General features: G+C 39.5%; 1 protein-coding gene across 8 annotated transcripts in view; it reads left to right on the plus strand.

The window, feature by feature from the left end:
* USP6NL (USP6 N-terminal like) overlaps nt 1–17,635 on the plus strand; it is a 179,389-nt gene that overhangs the window by 85,934 nt on the left and 75,820 nt on the right. The window contains exon 1 of one of the 8 annotated variants that reach the window (XM_036341211.1): nt 12,904–13,121. The exons of 6 other annotated variants lie outside the window; for them this stretch is intronic. In XM_036341211.1, the coding sequence (XP_036197104.1) occupies nt 13,067–13,121 (55 nt within the window). In that variant the 5' untranslated portion in view covers nt 12,904–13,066. Of the gene's footprint in view, nt 1–12,903; nt 13,122–17,635 lie in introns of those variants that run through there. One more of the 8 variants, XM_036341186.1, reaches the window with a different exon arrangement.

The raw sequence follows: 17,635 nt of genomic DNA on the forward strand, positions 1-17,635 counted from the left end.
TCTTGAGATAAGGTAAGATTTCATGCAGAAATTGGCATAACTCATTAAATACTAGTACATCATTCTGGAAGAGGCTCGTTTTTTTTCTTAATGATTTTTTTAAAAGAGTCTTACTCTACTGTGTAAAATATGGATTTAGAAAATGATTGAACCTATGTATACGATTTTGGCCTGGTAATTGAGGGTGAGAGATTGGGATGGGGATGGAATGGATAAATTACTGTAAAGAATCCTAAATGTGAACCTGGAGCCCAGTGGCAGCACTTTCCTCTCCTTTCATGTATTAGGTCATGTAAGATTATTGCTTTTATTATTTTTATTTTATTTATTGATTTTGACAGAGAGAGAGAAAGAAACACTAATTTGTTGTTCCACTTATTTATGCACTCACTGATCAATTCTTGTATCCCTGACCGGGAATTGAACCCTCCAGCTTTTGGTGTACTGGACAATGCTCCAACCAATTGAGCCACACTAGCGAGGGCTAAAACATACATTTTATAATAAAATGAGAGGCCCGGTGCACAAAATTATGGTGGGGGTGGGGGAAGGGTCCCCTCAGCCCAGCCTGCACCCTCTCCAATCCAGGACATCCCTCTCACAATCCTGGACTGCTGGCTCCTAACTGCTCACCTGTCTGGCAGCCTGATCACCCATAACCGCCTCTGCCTGCCGGCTTGATAACCCCTCACTCCCCCCCCCCCCCCCCGCCGGTATGATCACCCCTAACCGCCTCTGCCAGCTGGCCTGATCACCCCAACTCCCCAACTGCTCCCCCACCCCCGGCCTGGTTGCCCCACGTAGCCTGCTGTTTGGTCGTTTGGTCACCCCTCACTAATCCCCCTGCTGCCCTGGTCACCTCATGAAGCCTGCTGTTCGGTCGTTTGGTCGTCCCTCACTAACCCCCCTGACAGCCTGGTTGCCCCATGCAGCCTGCTGCTCAGTCGTTTGGTCGCCCCTCACTAACCCACCTGACAGCCTGGTCGCCCCACACAGCCTGCTGCTTGGTATTTGGTCGCCCCTCCCTAACCCCGCTGCGGCCTGGTCTCCCCACGCAGCCTGCTGCTCAGTCGTTTGGTCGCCCCTCACTCCCCTGCTGGTCTGGTCGCCCCATGCAGCCTACTGCTTGGTATTTGGTCGCCCCTCACTAACCCTCCTGCCAGCCTGGTCACCCCATGCAGCCTGTTTGGTCATCTGGTTGCAATGGTCAGTTAGGCTTTTATATAGATAGATATAGATAGATTAATATATATGTTTTATTGGTCATTCAGAAAAAAATACAAAAATGTAAAAGGAAAATAAAATTATTCCTATTTCTTCCTTTTGGAAGTTAAAATGTTTGTTAACATTTTGGTGTATTTCATTCCAGTCTTTTTTTTTTGTTTATGGACTTTTTTGTTTATTTGTCTTGTTTTGCATAGTATTTGATTTATTGTTTGGTGTTGGAGTAATTCTAGGTGTTGGGTGGCTCACTTGTGGTGGTATCTGTCACTTAAGACCTCTGTAGATCACATCTAGAGGGCTTATGTTGTGTTGTTACTGGCATTGGGGTTCTTGGGTTCCCCAGATAGAGATCAAGAGGAAACCCCAGAGAAATTTTTTTGGACAGATTTTTTTAAGCTTATGCTCAAGCACAGGGGAGGCAGCAGAGAGAGAATGAAGGTCTTCTGAATTGACCATGGGGCTGGCTCTGCTTGGATGCTTCTATAAACTGAGGATGAAGCAGACTTGCATGAAAAAGTGAGACTTTTGAAAAAGGTGGGCTTGTGGAATTTTCCATGTCTGGGTAGGAGAAACAAGTGGTTAGAAGGGAGATAAAATTTTGCATTTTTTGAGCAGGGAATAGAGGGGTGGTGACATACTTGTGGTTAGCTTATCTGGTGTGTTTTTTCTGGCCATCTGGTGTCCTTGGGATCTCAGGCCCAGGTTCATATACTGCCTCAGCGTTACCTTAGTAAATCCCTCAATTCAGAACTACTTAGAAAATATTACTTATTTTCTTTTTGAGGCCATTACATTTTATGTTTTCCTTTGTTTTGTTTTATTCCAACCATGGTACTTAGTGTGTTTGTGATAATGAGTAGAGAAAAAAGCAAAGCTACTTTGATAGGCTTGAGCCAGGTAGCTTAGGCTCACTCACTGGGCAGGTGACCTGCTTTCAAACTGACAATCCTTGAATCAAATTCATGCCTCAGGAAAAGATTGCCAATTGTTACATGTCATGGCCTTCAGGAGTTGCTCCAATGTTGAAATTTTCAAATGCCAAGGATGAGTTGAGAGATACTCTTAGAGAGCAGATCCTAGGGAACCTCATATTTCAAGAAGAAGCAGAAGAGAAGGAATTAACACAGAATATTGAGGGGAAAAATAGCAAGGGTAGGAGAACTGAGGGGACGTTGTACAATTTAGGCAGTGAATTTCAAGACTAAGGAAATATTTTATATTGTCAAATACAGCTGAGATGTCAAATTAAAGGTTACCTTTCTCAGGTCTTTCCAAACTCCCCCAACCAGAGTCCAGTTCTCTCTCGTATGTTCTCACAGCATAGTGTATGTATATGTTTCTTGAAGCCTTTATCATGATGTGGTGTTTGGAGTCCTCCGCTACCTTGGGCAGGCTCCCTGATTGTCCCCTCCACTGAAGGGTCCAGAGCACACGGCTGGCTCTCCATCAGCACTTCTGAATAAACAGATGACTACAAAAATGGTGGCTAATTATATAATCACTTTCCAAATGTCTCATTATAAAGCTAAAGGAACTTTCTTACTTAACCTGTTCTTGACTAACAAAATGCCAAAAGTGAAGAGGACTTGTTCATTGGTCCTAGTTACTTATTGAAGATATTACAGTATTAATGTGCTGCACTGCTGATTTTGCTCTAATTCAGATTGAAAATTCTTTCACTTATATTTTGGTATAAGTCAAAAGCTAATAATTTAAATTATGCACATTTATGTTCCAAGATGATATTCAAATCGAATTGACACAATAATTTTACTAAGTGCATTGTGTGAAACAGCTGTGCTTCCATTGAGGCAATGATGCAATAAATTTACTCCCTATTCCTTTAGCTTTTGTGAAAATATTAACTTTGTCTTATTAAGACCTCTTTGTCAGGAAAATACTAAAGTTTTTGTACAATATTATATGTTAACAAATTGCCAGTAGTAGTGTTGGAAATACTGTTTTTTTAAAGTTTGATATACTTTAGGGTTGATGAATCTTTACTCTGAAAAACATATGTGTTATATAAAGAAAAAATAAAGATTCGTTGTTTTTTGTTTTTTTTAAAATATATTTTATTGATTTTTTACAGAGAGGAAGGGAGAGAGATAGAGAGTCAGAAACATCGATCAGCTGCCTCCTGCACATCTCCCACTGCTCCCACTGGGAGATGTGTCCGCAACCCAGGTACATGCCCTTGACCGTAATCGAACCCGGGAGCTTTCAGTCCGCAGGCTGATGCTCTATCCACTGAGCCAAACCGGTTTCGGCAAGATTCGGTTTTAAAGCGTTTGAAAAAAATAAAGAGTGGGGACTGGGTTATATTGAACAGAGAGTATAAGTTAAAGACTGAAATCCATTGACCGGGAGCTCACATTTCCCTGTTTTCTGACCAGGGTCTGGCAGTTGATAACTAGTATAGCATAAAAAACTAAGCTTAATTGTACCTAGTCATATATGAAAGCAATATATAGTTGTCCCAGTTTAACATCTGGAAATATTTGCTTGCTTGTTCATAATAATTAGATACTATTGAAATCTATTTTATATCCTTAAAACTCTGTGGCAGCTTTATGGTGTCAATGGAGTAAAACCTTGGGAACTTGGCTATCTGGAAAGGTACAGGAATTAGTAATTTGGGAAGTCATCATTGGCAGACCTGGGAGGTTTCTCTTTGTACTGGGTCAGGAGGGAGTAGGTATTACTGAGGAAGTATACCAGTGCATGGAGGCTTTAGCACTGAACTCCACGCACCTGCTTCCTGGTTCCTATGCACTAGCTGGTAGCTTACACTTTATTAATTTAGAGGTTCACAGACACATTTCTCTCCCTTTTTCTCTCTCTGTCTGTCTCTCAGCATAGTGAGCAAGAGGACAGACTTTGGAGCCTTCTGGATGTCCGTGTGAATTGAGGCTCCCACACTAATATAGCCTTGGGCAAGTTGCTTGACTTCTAAGTTTTTTTTAAAATGTAAATGACAGTAGGGCTATTTGAATATTAAATAAGATAATGTATGTACCTAGCACAGTGACTGACACATAACAGTTAAACAAACGTGAGCTATTAATAAACTATTTTTCCCGAGTAGCCTTCATTTTTTCCCCAACAGCTTTTCTGGCCTCTTTTCTATTCAGAAACACCCCTTTTGTCCTCCTATTGACTGGTGGACACTTCCCTGCCTGTTTCCCTTATTTGCTTTGAGGATCCCCGTTGACAGATTCTCTTGATAAACCTTCGTTCATTTGCTTGCCATTTTATTTTTTTCAAAGGCCGTGTAGAGTGATTAAGAGCACTGGAGACTTTTTGCCTTGTTCCAGATGCCCCTTCTAAATTTCAAAGCTGTGTGATCTTTGCCAGCTATTTAACTTAACAAATTCTCATCTGCTAAATGAACAATAATGATATCTACCTCATAGTTTTGATATGAAGGCATTAAATGAAATATTATACATAAAACATTTATATCATGCAAAATAAATGCTAGCTATGATTTAGGAGCCCAGCTCCCTAGTTGGTACTTAATTCATCTAGACCACCACATATGTGTTGCACTTTTGATGTTTGTTAATGTAAAATAAATCTTACTTATCCAAGTCATCCTAACACAATATTATTAGCACAATAAGAGTAACAGAATGTAAAGAATACTTATATTAAACACACATACATTATAATGTTCTTAGGCAGCCGTGGGCAAACTACGGCCCGCGGGCCGGATCCGGCCTGTTTGAAATGAATAAAACTATTGAAAAAAAAGACCGTACCCTTTTATGTAATGATGTTTACTTTGAATTTATGTTAGTTTACACAAACACTCCATCCATGCTTTTGTTCCGGCCCTCCGGTCCAGTTTAAGAACCCATTGTGGCCCTCAAGTCAAAAAGTTTGCCCACCCCTGTTAGGATTTGTTTAGTGAGCTATGTTGACTGCAAGTGCATGTTGTGAGAATTATGTGGTGTTGTGTTTGGAGCTTAGGGCACTCTTTTTCAATGTTATCAGTTCATGTTCTTCTTCAAATGATTAAATGGATGACAGCTTCAGTGTGATATGAGCATTTGTATTGATTATGTCCTAAACTGCTTGTTTTTGATGACCTTCTGATCCAATTTGAACCTAAGGGCATTCAGGAACTTGTTTATCCTATATAATGAAGAGGCAATATGCAAATAGACCTTCACGCCCTCGCACAAGATGGCGGCCTCCATGTGGTCACAAGATGGCCGGCTAGGGAGGGCAGTTGGGGATGATTGGACCAACAGGAGAGGGCAGTTAGAGGTGACCAGGTCGGCAGGGGAGGGCAGTTGGGGGCGATTGGACCAGCAGGAGAGGGCAGTTGGGGGTGACCGGGCCTGCAGGGGAGCAGTTAGGGGTGACCAGGTCGGCAGGGGAGGGCAGTTGGGGGTGATCAGTCTGGCAGGCAGAAGCGGTTAGGGGCAATCAGGCAGACAGGCAGGCGAGCGGTTGGGAGCCAGCAGTCCCGGATTGTGAGAGGGATGTCCACAGGGATCGGGCCTAAATGGACAGTTGGACATCCCCTGAGGGGTCCCAGATTGGAGAGAGTGCAGGCTGGGCTGAGGGACACTGCCCTCCCCCTCCCCAGTGCACGAATTTCATGCACCGGGCCTCTAGTGTATTAATACAAGTCTTCCTGTGTGCTACTCAGTTGTTCTGGTGGGCAGTCTGTGAATTCTCTCATCCCTTTTGTCTTATATTTGGTCTATAAGAATTAGCTGCATTTGTATCGTTTCTTCATTCTTCAACCCCTTGGGCTGACTTCAACACAAATTTTTGTTGTAATGAATATAACTGTACATGCTTATAATTGTGAATCAGTTGAAAGAGTTATGAAATTTAAGTAAATAATATGGATTCAACAGAATTGTTTCTATAATCATAGAAATTACTAATAAAGGCATTTGATTTTATCATCAAGTAAAAGTATATTTTAGTAAAGTTAATATCAGTATCCACTGGTGAATATTCTGTCAATTTTTTAAATGTTCCTCAATTATTTTCTGTTGTTTTCCTAAAACACACAACTTTCCTAAAACGTAACAGAGCCAGTACAGTTGCTTATGGTTACAAAAAGTATTTCATATTAATGGCTGTTGGATCCTCTACAACACTACTGGCCTCCATTTTGCACAAATAATTGACAATGTAGTGTGATAAGATTGGAAAGTTACTGGAACCTAGAAAACACAACCGTTAAGAATTCATAGGCGTTTCTAAGAAAAGAAATAGCAGAAGTAAGAGGAAATATAAAAGGATCCTTCACTTAAACTTCAGCGAAATGGCTTGGTGGTAAGAAACAGGGCTTTGAAATTAAAAAGCCTAATTTTGAAGTCCTGCTCTGTCATTTACTTACCATAGGATCAGAATGACATAACCTCGCTACTCCTCAGACTCCTCACTCAGTATGTAAACTGGGGATAGTATTAAACTAACAGAGTAGGTGGTTCACTGTGAGGATTATGAGATTATGTATATAAATGCCCAGCACGGTGTCTGGCAGCAATAAACTCTGACGAAACAGGTTATAAAGTATCCACAAACAAGGAGTTGTTACAAACCAGTCTTGTGTCATCTATTAAAACGATCATGCTTGGCGGAATTGCAGCTAGGGTATAATCTCGAGTTTGCCAGCAAGTGTAGGCAGGTTTAAGTGAGTAAAATGACTCATGTTTGTCTTGGTTCTAAGTATCTATTGTTGGCAATTGTATCATCATTCAACCCTGCCCCCAACATGGGAATTACACTTATATTCAACAACCAGTAATTAAGTTTTTCATCAGTAGTAATGGTATTTATTTAAGTAATATTACACCACTTCATATCCTTTTCCTATGTGAATCATTTTACACATAAATGTAGGAGTTACTTGTCTGATTGGGAGTTCTAGGGAACCAGTAGTGATAATTATTCTCTTTGAGAACTAAGACACAGGAGAATGACAGATAAAGATCAGAATGACTCCTCTTGGCTGATTGCAGGACACTTGACATTAGATCTGAAGTGAAAGGGTTTATTTACCTCGTCTTGACTTAGACAGACTTACCCCCAGAAAAGCAACCCTAGGCCTCCCCTCAGGACAGCTGCCTTCCTACATGGAGAGCAGAGCAGAGGGCCTGCACCCAGGGACAGGGTGGCTGAGAGAGAAGGGCTGGAGCTTGGCCTCAGCCTTGCTCAGGTGCTCCTTTCAGACTCCTTGACCCCCCAACTCCTGCCCCATGAGAGGAGTAAGGGAAGAGTGGGGAGAGAGTTCAGAGTTACTTGAAGCCTGATGGAAGCACACGGCCAAGTCAACATGACCTTCCAGAACAGAAAGAGAGACTGAAATTCTGTGAGTAGATTGGAAACTAGGTAAAGGGAAAGCACGTGGAGAAGAGTGGATTAGAATGTAGAGATAACAAGTTCTGGTTTTCTGCATCATTTAAGAGTCCCTGACATACATACATTCACTCCTTCATCTCCATCTGTTTGCTTATTTATCCATCCATTCATTCCTTAATGGATATGAAGGATTAGTAAATAATCAGAAGTGCTAGAAATAGATCGTGACTTCTCATATCTGAATTTTAGACTCAATAGAATCTTAAATGGTATTTTGAAATAGAATTAAAAAAACAAATAAAAGATATGAGAAAGCTAAGAATCTTTGGCAAAGGTGTACTTTTTGCAGTGAAGGGATATCTATATTCTAGGATCTATCATAGTGTCTCTAGCACATGGTAAATGCTCACTAAATATTTCTTAAAAGGATAGGAAAAATTACTCAAAATTAATTATTAATGTGAATTAATCAGTTAAGTGCTTAATATATCAATTTGTTTTTAAAATTGGATTTATATACTATTTACCAGATATACATTCACTGCAAAAAGTAAGAATCTTTGCCAAAGATACTTTGCTTTCTCATATCTTTTATTGTTTTTTAAAAAATATATATTTTTTTAATTGATTTTTTTACAGAGAGGAAGGGAGAGGGCTAGAGAGCTAGAAACATCGATGAGAGAGAAACATCGATCAGCTGCCTCATGCACACCTCTTACTGGGGATGTGCCCGCAATCAAGGTACATGCCCTTGACCGGAATCGAACCTGGGACCTTTCAGTCTGCAAGCTGATGCTCTATCCGCTGAACCAAACCGGTTAGGACTTTATATATTTTTTAAAAAATTCTATTTCAGGATAGCATCTTTGAGGATTGTTGGGTTTATGGCATTGGTTCTTTCATGCATTTAGCTTTCAGCCTTTGGCTTTCCCCTCCTTGATCATGATTGTTTATACTGTTTTTATAAAGGCAGCTATGATGAGAATCTTTTGTTGTGTTGTTACCAAGTGAACATGAGAAAGAGGGAAGGAAGCCAGATGAGTTTTCTAAGATTATTACACTGTGGGGAAAGGAAGGAGATAAATGGGTTTTTGAGGTTGTGCATTTTTTGATAAGACATTTGTTTAACATAGAGTTAACGGAGTTATGAGAGATATAAATGGGACTGGGCTGGAGTGTAAAGGAGCACTGGATTATAGACACCCCCACCTCCACCCCAAAGGAGGGAATAAAGGGACAGGAGATTTTGGATCAGTTTTTCTCACAGGACCACAGATGTTGCTTTTGGCTTAGGCTTCTTCAGTATCCCAGGATGCTATTTAAGAATAAGCTTTCTTGGGGGGAGGGAACCAGGTATATGTAACTTTGAGGTGCCCATATTTAATTTCATCTTGCACAGAATGGCCTATTAAAATAAGTGGTATTTCAGGCTATCTTATGACTGTAGCACCTTCCTTTATTTTGTTTGTTTTTAGTTGTATTTTGTAGTTGATCTGCTTAATTCTGCTTATTTCTCCTCTGAGCATTCCTTTCAGCCTGGATCTAGAGCACAGCAAAATAAACATTGAAGTTTTAGTAGTGGTGCCTACTAAGATTTTACAATTTAAAGAATTTTTTTTTAATTTTTGTGAGTTTATTTGAGCCAAATTAAAGAATCTTTATTGTTGATATATCTTAGTGTTATATTGAGGAAGCAATCCAAATAACTGAAACCGTTGCTTAGGTACTGTTGATTCATAGACCCTCTTTTGGTTGAAAGATGAGATGGAATTAAGGAACTCAAATCACAGACATGAATAACTCATTCATATTACTTCAGGAAATGAGTATGTGCCATGTGAATACATTGAACTTGAAATGAAAGCTACCAGGAACTGAAGCATGAAGCGGCTTCAGGGCTGGGCTGACTCTTTTTGAGGCAAAAGGGTCTCTCTGGTGATGACTCTGCTTTGCTCTGTATATTAGGTACTATTTTCCTCTCTGCAACAGCTGCTTTTTTCTGCTTACTGGTCATTTCTGCTTTCTCATTTTTTTCAGCTGTCTTGGTCACTATTGACTATTGTGCTTTTTACCTCCTGATGTTTCATTTAACTCCCATTGCAAGTGGACTCTCTCAGTTTATCCTAGTTCAAATTCCTAAGAGAGGATTGGTTGAATAAATTATGTTAATGTATCAGGAAATTTTACAACTATCAAGAAGGTTGAGGTAGAAACACTGATGTATTGGAACCAGCTGAACTTTCTGTTCAGTGACATCACCTTGGTAGCTTGGTATTGGCCATCATAGGGGAATACCACAGCACGGAAGTTGCTAAACCCTTATTGGCACACCACTGGGGAGATCTGTAGGTGTTGAAGTGCACAATCTCCAAGATGTACTGTTAAGCAAAAGAGAGTAAGGTGTTGGATTACTTATAAGATGATTCTAGTGTTTGAGCGGAAGAGAGAGATTTAAATATATGTGTGTGCGCCTGCATGCATGCAGGTCCGTGTGTGGTGTGGAGAGTGCTTTTGGTAGGCAAAAGTGGCTGCTTCTAGGATGGAGGGTTAGGTTTGGAGTGGGGTGTGTGTATTTGTGCAGATCAGAGTTCAGTAATCATATTAATGATATTCTAACAATAATGTTAATATCATTTACCTTAACTTTAAATATTATGATGAGGTATATAGGAAGGAAATATAATCCTAATATTGAAAAATGAACTCACTTTTTCATATACCATCAGATTCACAGCCATGCCCCTTTGTACATTACGTCATATTTGATTGACTTAACACTGTTTTGCTTGTTATGAGATTTCTAATAGTCCCCTCATCTTCTTTAAGTGTTTTTCATATGTAAGCTTTTACTGTATCATTAATAATATCCAGGATCTATGTTGTCTGGAATACACATTTTTATTGAGAAACTTTGTGTTTCCTATTTTAATATAGGCTGGTTACTCTCTAGGCCAGTGGTCGGCAAACTGCGGCCCCTTGAGTGTGGCTATTCCACAAAGTACCACGTGTGGGTGCGCACATACAGTGCGATTGAAACTTTGTGGCCACACTCAAAGGGCCAAAGAGCCGCATGTGGCTCGCGAGCCGCAGTTTGCCGACCACTGCTCTAGGCAATTACACAGTTGGCATCTGGAAATGTCTAATTTTAGCTTTCTGAGATTTTATGGATCCTGTGTCTGCCCCTCTTTTATCTGTTAAAGAAAAATTATTATGACACTTGTTAACAGTAAAAAAATCTTTACCCAGGAATATTGCATCAGGTATCAAAACTATAATAACAGGGGAGAGAGTTGGGCTCAACTTCGAATATAATAAAGACAAGTGGGGATTTATAGCCAACAAGCAAAGCGAAGAATTTGGTGGATGCACAATTACTAAGAGGAGACATCAAGGACAGGGAGATTCTTCCTAAATTGATTTAACAGGATTATTGATAAAGGCAGGCCAGGGTCATCAGATATTAAAGGTGGTGGGTGAGGAATCTGACCAGATATCAAGAGTGATCAAATATTAAGGGTGGGGAATGAGGATTCTGACCAGGTATCAAAGGTGATCAGATATCAAGGGTTGTGGGGGGAGGAGGGGTCGACTCTCACTCAACTGACTTAGCAGGATTGTTGCTAAAATTGGGCTAGGCCGGTGGATTACAGAACAGGAGACCAAGTTTGGGGCCTACTTGAGAGGAGGGCTCTGTGGAGCCTGGTTGATGTTTGCACAAGGAGACAGTCTTTGTCAATTCTCTTGGTTGGTGTTATTTTGTTTTTCTGTAGTATATTCTCAAAGCCTTCTTAAGAGAAACATTGCAAGGCAGTAAACTTTGAATTCTTGTATTAGTTTCTTATTGCTGCTGTAACAAATTATCACAAACTTGGAGACTTGTAACTATAAATTTATTTTCTTACAGTTCTGGAGGCCAGAAGTCTGAGGTCAGTTTTACTGGGCTGGAGTCAGGTGTCATCAGGGCTGGTTCCTTTTGGAGCCACTAAAAGAGAATTCGTTTCCTTGCCTTTTCTGACTTCTGGAGGCCACAGGACTCCTCCCTTCCTCACATCATTGCAACCTCTTGCTTCCATTGTCACATCTCCTACTTGCTCCTTTGACCTTCTTGTCTCCCTTTTATAAGGAGCCTTATGATGACATTGGGCCCACCTGCATGGTGTAGGATAATCCCCCCATCTCAAGATCCCTACTTAATTCTATCTGTAGATTCCTTTTGCTATATGAGGTACATTCACAGGTTCCAGAGATTCGGATGTGGACATTTGTTGGGGGTCATTCTTCAGCTTACATTATTTTGTAATATCTAAAAATGGTTTTATTTTTTCCTTATGCTTAATTGATAGTTTGGCTTGGTATAGAATTCTAAGTTCATGATCATTTTTTCTCAGAACTTTGACAATAGTGCTTCATTATCTTCTAGCTGATAAGAAGTTTGCTGCCAGCCTTATTCTTATGCTGTGGTATATGACTTGACATTTTTCCCTCTCTCTAAACTTCTGAGATTTTTTTTTTTTTTTTTTTTTTTGCATATATTGAATGTTACAACTGGCTTAAGCTGAGCATCAACTTATTCATTTAAATGCCCAGCACGGCATGTAGTGTGATAAGATTGGAAAGTTACTGGAACCTAGAAAACACAGCCGTTACACAATGAAACACAATTTAACTATAGCAGGCTTAAGCTTAAGGATGCTATTTCTTATTCTAAAGATTCCAGTTTAGTGTAATTAATGTTCATAAGCATGCCTCTAATCTGGCTATTACTTTTCAAATTGTAGGTCCCTACCCTTTTAAAAGAAAGCAAGGAAGAAGGAAGCAAAGGAGAGAAGAGGAAAGAACAAATAGAATAGAAAATTTCACAGTGCTATCTACAATAGTTATATATGGTTATATAAAACATGTTTCATTTGTATACGTGTGGTATGTTAAAAAGTACAAAACATCTCAGAATTTAGCATATATTTGCTCAGTGCCTGAAACAGCAGTTTTCACTTTAAAAATTATCATTAAGATTATGTTACAATATAAAATATATTTGAGGAGGAGAGCATTTCTACTTAGCTTTAATGTTTTAAATAAAATTTTTCTTTGTTACTCTATGGCAAACTTTATTAAAATTAATAAGAATGTGGCTAGTTTTGAATTACAAGAGTAAGAAATATTCTGAAGCTGCTTGTTTAAAGCCCCTGTTTGTTATTAGATGGAATGCTGGGTGTAGGCTGGTGTGGTTCATACTTGGGATCTAGCCTGAAAGACATGTTTTACCCTCAACAAATATCATCTTTGTTTGAATATCTATGGTTTGTGTAACCACAGCAAGGTCTTTTTTCTCTTTTAGAATGTATCTGAAATGTCTTCTTTCTTGTGCTTGTTTCACCAGTAAAGCAGAGCTGCCTTCCATTTTTCTGTTTCAGTTTGTTGCAGAATGTGTGGGGTACCACCTAACTCTCTTGGTGTGCTTTAGAATTATAAACTAATAATGAAAGCTTGGAATAGATAACTTTACTCGATGAGGACTGAAGCTGTTGTTAATTCCCAAGGCGAGAATGGGTATCTAACAAACGGTAAAGTAATTTTTAAATTAAAATTGTTGATTTATATATACTCAATGTTCATCTTTCAAAATATACACCAAGAAAATAGTTTCCTGTAAATTTTGTTTTATGGGACTGAATTTGAAACTTAACAACTTTGAATGACTTGTTTATTTGAATTTGAGTAATACTGAGTTACAGTGCCTGCTTTTAAAAAATGTAATTCAGGAGGATACTTGATTTTTTAACAGTTTTTGTGTTTAAGTGAAATAATGGTCTTCTTAAAATGTTATAAAACACTTCTTAAGATGCTATCGTTGTCATTTTCTTTCATAAATCTGGACTCAGAGATGTTTTCATGTATCATTGAGTATTATTTAATCTAAACACCTTTTATCCTTTTTAAAATTTGCCTCTTAAACTTTGAAACCTTTTTATATTAGACTAGAGGCCCAGTGCATAAAAATTCATGCACTGGAGGGGGGGCCCTCAGCCCGGCCTGCCCCCTCTCACAGTCCGGGAGCTCTCAGGGGCGGGAGGCGACCCGGCCATCAGGGGAAGGCAATGCCCCATCACACTCTGCTGCTGCCACTGTCTGCAGCACAAGCCTCGGCCAGCCCTGGTTACCTGAGCCTCGGGAGGCCCTGACTGGCTGAGGGGCTGAGGGGACTGGGGGTCTCTGGAGGCAGGCCTTGCCACGCACCTGCCGCCCTGGCGGGGCTGAGAGGACTGGGCACTGCCATCTTGTGGCTGTAGGCGCCGCCATCTTAGAGGGCGTAGCAGTCAATTAGCATATTCCCTCCTTATTGGCTGTGGGCGCCGCCATCTTTGAGGGCAGGGCTGTCAATTAGCATATTCCCTCCTTATTGGCTGTGGGCACCACCATCTTTGTGATGGGGTGAGGGTCAGTTAGCATATTCCCTCTTTATTAGATAGGGTATACAGTCAATAAGAATTAAATTTGATTTAATTTGGCTTGAATAATGTAATAGATTTTTTGAATTTGAGAATGATGTATGATGTAAGTACTAAGTGACACAGCTGTCATGTTTAAGAGGTGCCTGGAACTTTGTATACACTTGCACACAGACACGAGACAGCTGTTGATATCCCTGTGGTCAGTGTTTTCGGGCAAACTCTTGTTCTTGCAATGCAATTTCTAAGTAAGCAAGCAGAATGAAACCAAAGGAAGTATTTGAGTGTAATTCTTAATAACTTCTCAACTATAGATCAGACAGTATGAAACACAATTTAACTATAGCAGGCTTAAGCTTAAGGATGCTATTTCTTATTCTAAAGATAACTGTTTCACAGTACAGATTATTAAATAACTAGAGGCCCGGTGCACAGGATTTGTGCACTGGTGGGGTGTGTGGCCTGCAGGGATTGGCCTCCATTTTGGGAGTGCACTAACCACCGGGGGCAATTTCTGCGTTGAGCGTCTGCCTCCTGGTGGTCAGTTTACGTCATAGCGACTGGTAAACCAGTCGTTCTGGTCATTCCTCCATTTGGTCCCTGGGCTTTTATTATATAGGATGTCTTTAAACTCCATATTAGAAAAGATTGGCATGTCCATTTCATTCAAAGAAGCAGGTTTGACTGTATTTTATAAAATTAATTTGACTTTAAATTTGCTTTCTTTTTAGAATATATTCATTAATAGTATGAAATTTTCTCCCCATGGGAAAATACTAAGATAAGGAATTTCTAAAGGAATTTAAAGAACATGTATTTGATTTAGCATTAACTATTCTAATCATCTTACTAGTAAAGTATATCATCTTTCTTTAATAAAATTAGGATACAGTTTCATCCATTTCCAATACAGCCTATTATATGGTTAGGTTTTCTTTCCTGGAATTCTCTAGACTGGAGATGATTCAGTTTGCCACACTGATGTTTCTTGGGATACTTTGCATCAGTTCCCAACTCCATGCTGTTTCCCGTTTTTGCCTTTATTTTAAATTTTTCGTCACTAAGTTGTAAATAAATTTTGACTCCTATGACTGGTAGCAGGAATAAAGGACTGGTATAAAATACATTCACAGATGCCCAGCTGGTAAACCTCAGTAGTTGAGTGTTGACCTATGAACCAGGAGGTCATGGTTTGATTCCCGGTGAGAGCACATACCCGCTTATGGGCTCAGTTCCCCTAGAAGGGAGCAGATTGATGATTCTCTCTCATCATTGATATTTCTATCTCTCCTTCTCCCTTCCTCTGAAATCAATAAAAATACAGTGGGGCCTTGACTTATGAGTGTCCCAACTAACAAGTTTTTCGAGATACGAGCCGTCTCTCGGCCAATTTTTTGCTTTGAGTTGCGAGCTAAAATTCGGTTTACGAGCCAGCTTCAGATACTCCACCGCTAGTTGGCGCAGCAAACGTCACAGTGAACGCCACAACATGAGCCCAGTATCACGTGTCTCACTCATTCACTGTTGATTTGACATATGAGTAATTTGAGTTACGAGCTCCATCACGGAATGAATTAAACTCATAAGTCAAGGCCCCACTGTATATTAAAAAAAATACATTCATAGAAAATGCTCATCCATTGAATTGGCCTAATCATGATAGAAATTCATGCTTAGCTGTTCTGTTCATGGAAATGCAACTTAGTAACTAGTCAAGTTTTCTAGTTTGTGTTTAATTTCTATTGATTTGCTTTCTCTTCCCTTTTGTAGAAGTGTTAGTGTAATGTTTAAAGGGGGGCAACAGAAGAGGGAAAGAGGAATTGACAAAGTTTAAGAAATCTAAAATAGGATAAAGAATCTATATTATATAAACCCAGTGACCCTAACGCTGTAACGACCGAAGACTGGCTCAGGTGGGTGGGGCTGCGTGAATGGGCGGGGCCACGCAATTTCACACGCTGGGCTTCTAGTATGTATATAACAGTTGATTATCCCACACTTCTGATTGCATTAGTTTACTATGAATATCTAAACTAGTCTGCATTTTTATTTTCTCAAACCATTATATTGCGTATTCACATTTTCCCCAAAGGATGGCATATTGACATTTTATAATATAACCAAGAAGAACAGTGGCATAAACATTTTTTACTAAATATAGTTTTAAAAATTTACAGGTTCCCATTTTGCTATTTTTACTATTATAAACAATATTGTGCTCATTTGATGATCTTATTGACATAAATCCCTAGAGGTGGAATTGTTGGGTAAAGGATATGCCTGCTTTTAAGATTTTTTTTAAAAAATATATTTTATTGATTTTTTACAGAGAAGAAGGGAGAGGGATAGAGAGTTAGAAACATCGATGAGAGAGAAACATTGATCAGCTGCCTCCTGTACACCCCCCATTGGGGATGTGCCCGCAACCAAGGTACATGCCCTTGACCGGAATCAAACCTGGGACCCTTGAGTCCACAGGCTGACGCTCTATCCACTGAGCCAAACCAGTTAGGGCAAGATTTTTGATACATGATATCAAATTGCTTTCTGGAAAGATTTATGCATTTATAATTCTACCCCCAGTGTAAAATACTTCAGATTTGCCCACATTTTTGTCAGCATTGAGCAATATCATTGCATTTTTGATTAGTCTGAGATAGGTGCAAAGGTATATTTTAAAACTTGTGTATCTTTAGTTTTTAATGAGTTTGATTTGCCCTCCCCCCCCCCCCCCCCCCGTGTCATGGCTTTTAAATTTAGATTTTATTTTTATCAGAGCTATACTTGGTTTAAAGATTCAGCAGTCTGTAAGACTTATTTTGAAAAATAGCTGACTCCATACCCCTTCCTCCTCACTGCCTATTCCCTTAGCTGATTCTTTTGTGTTTACTTCCATAGTGCAAGATAACACATGTCTATTGCCACTTCCTGCTTCTGCAGCTTTAGACATCTATTGGTTTCATGCTTTGGATGGAGGGTGAGGTTCTGTGCTCCCAACCTCTGTACGTATATGCACATCCCTTCAACTCTCAGAGAGTTGATGCCTTTAACCCCACCCTTTGTTCTCCTCAGGAATTACCATTTTCTAAGCCTTTGAGGGAAGGACTTTAAAGAATCCTCTATTGTCATTTCAGTTCCGTTTTAGGAGGAATGGATATGTGTGTTCCATCTGCCATCTTTAATTGGAAGTTCTTTTTCTTCTCTTTAGTCATCACTTTTATAAAGTAATGTTTATATGGAGTGAAGACTGTCTGGACTTGAATCTTGGCTTTGCTATTAACTAGCATTGAGACCTTAGGCAAGTTGGTTCAAATCTCTAAACCTAATTTTTCATCTGTGTAATAGGATTAATAGAATACCTATCTTAAAGGGTTATGAAGTGCTCTTCACAGTAGCATCTGCTGTCTGGCAGTATCTTATTCTCTACTAGCACTTAGTAGGATTACAAATATTACAGTTGTTCCTGCTGTTGTTACTCTTGTGAATTTCTTGCTCATAACCTTGACCCAATCTTCCATTGGAATCAAGGAAGATTTCTTATTGATCAGTGGTACCATTTATGTAATCTGTCATTGGTCTTTTATTTTTATTCATGGTACTTGGTATGCATAGTCATATTCATACTATTT

The sequence above is a fragment of the Myotis myotis genome, unplaced genomic scaffold (genome assembly GCF_014108235.1).
Source record: "Myotis myotis isolate mMyoMyo1 unplaced genomic scaffold, mMyoMyo1.p scaffold_m19_p_1, whole genome shotgun sequence".
NCBI lineage: Eukaryota > Metazoa > Chordata > Mammalia > Chiroptera > Vespertilionidae > Myotis > Myotis myotis.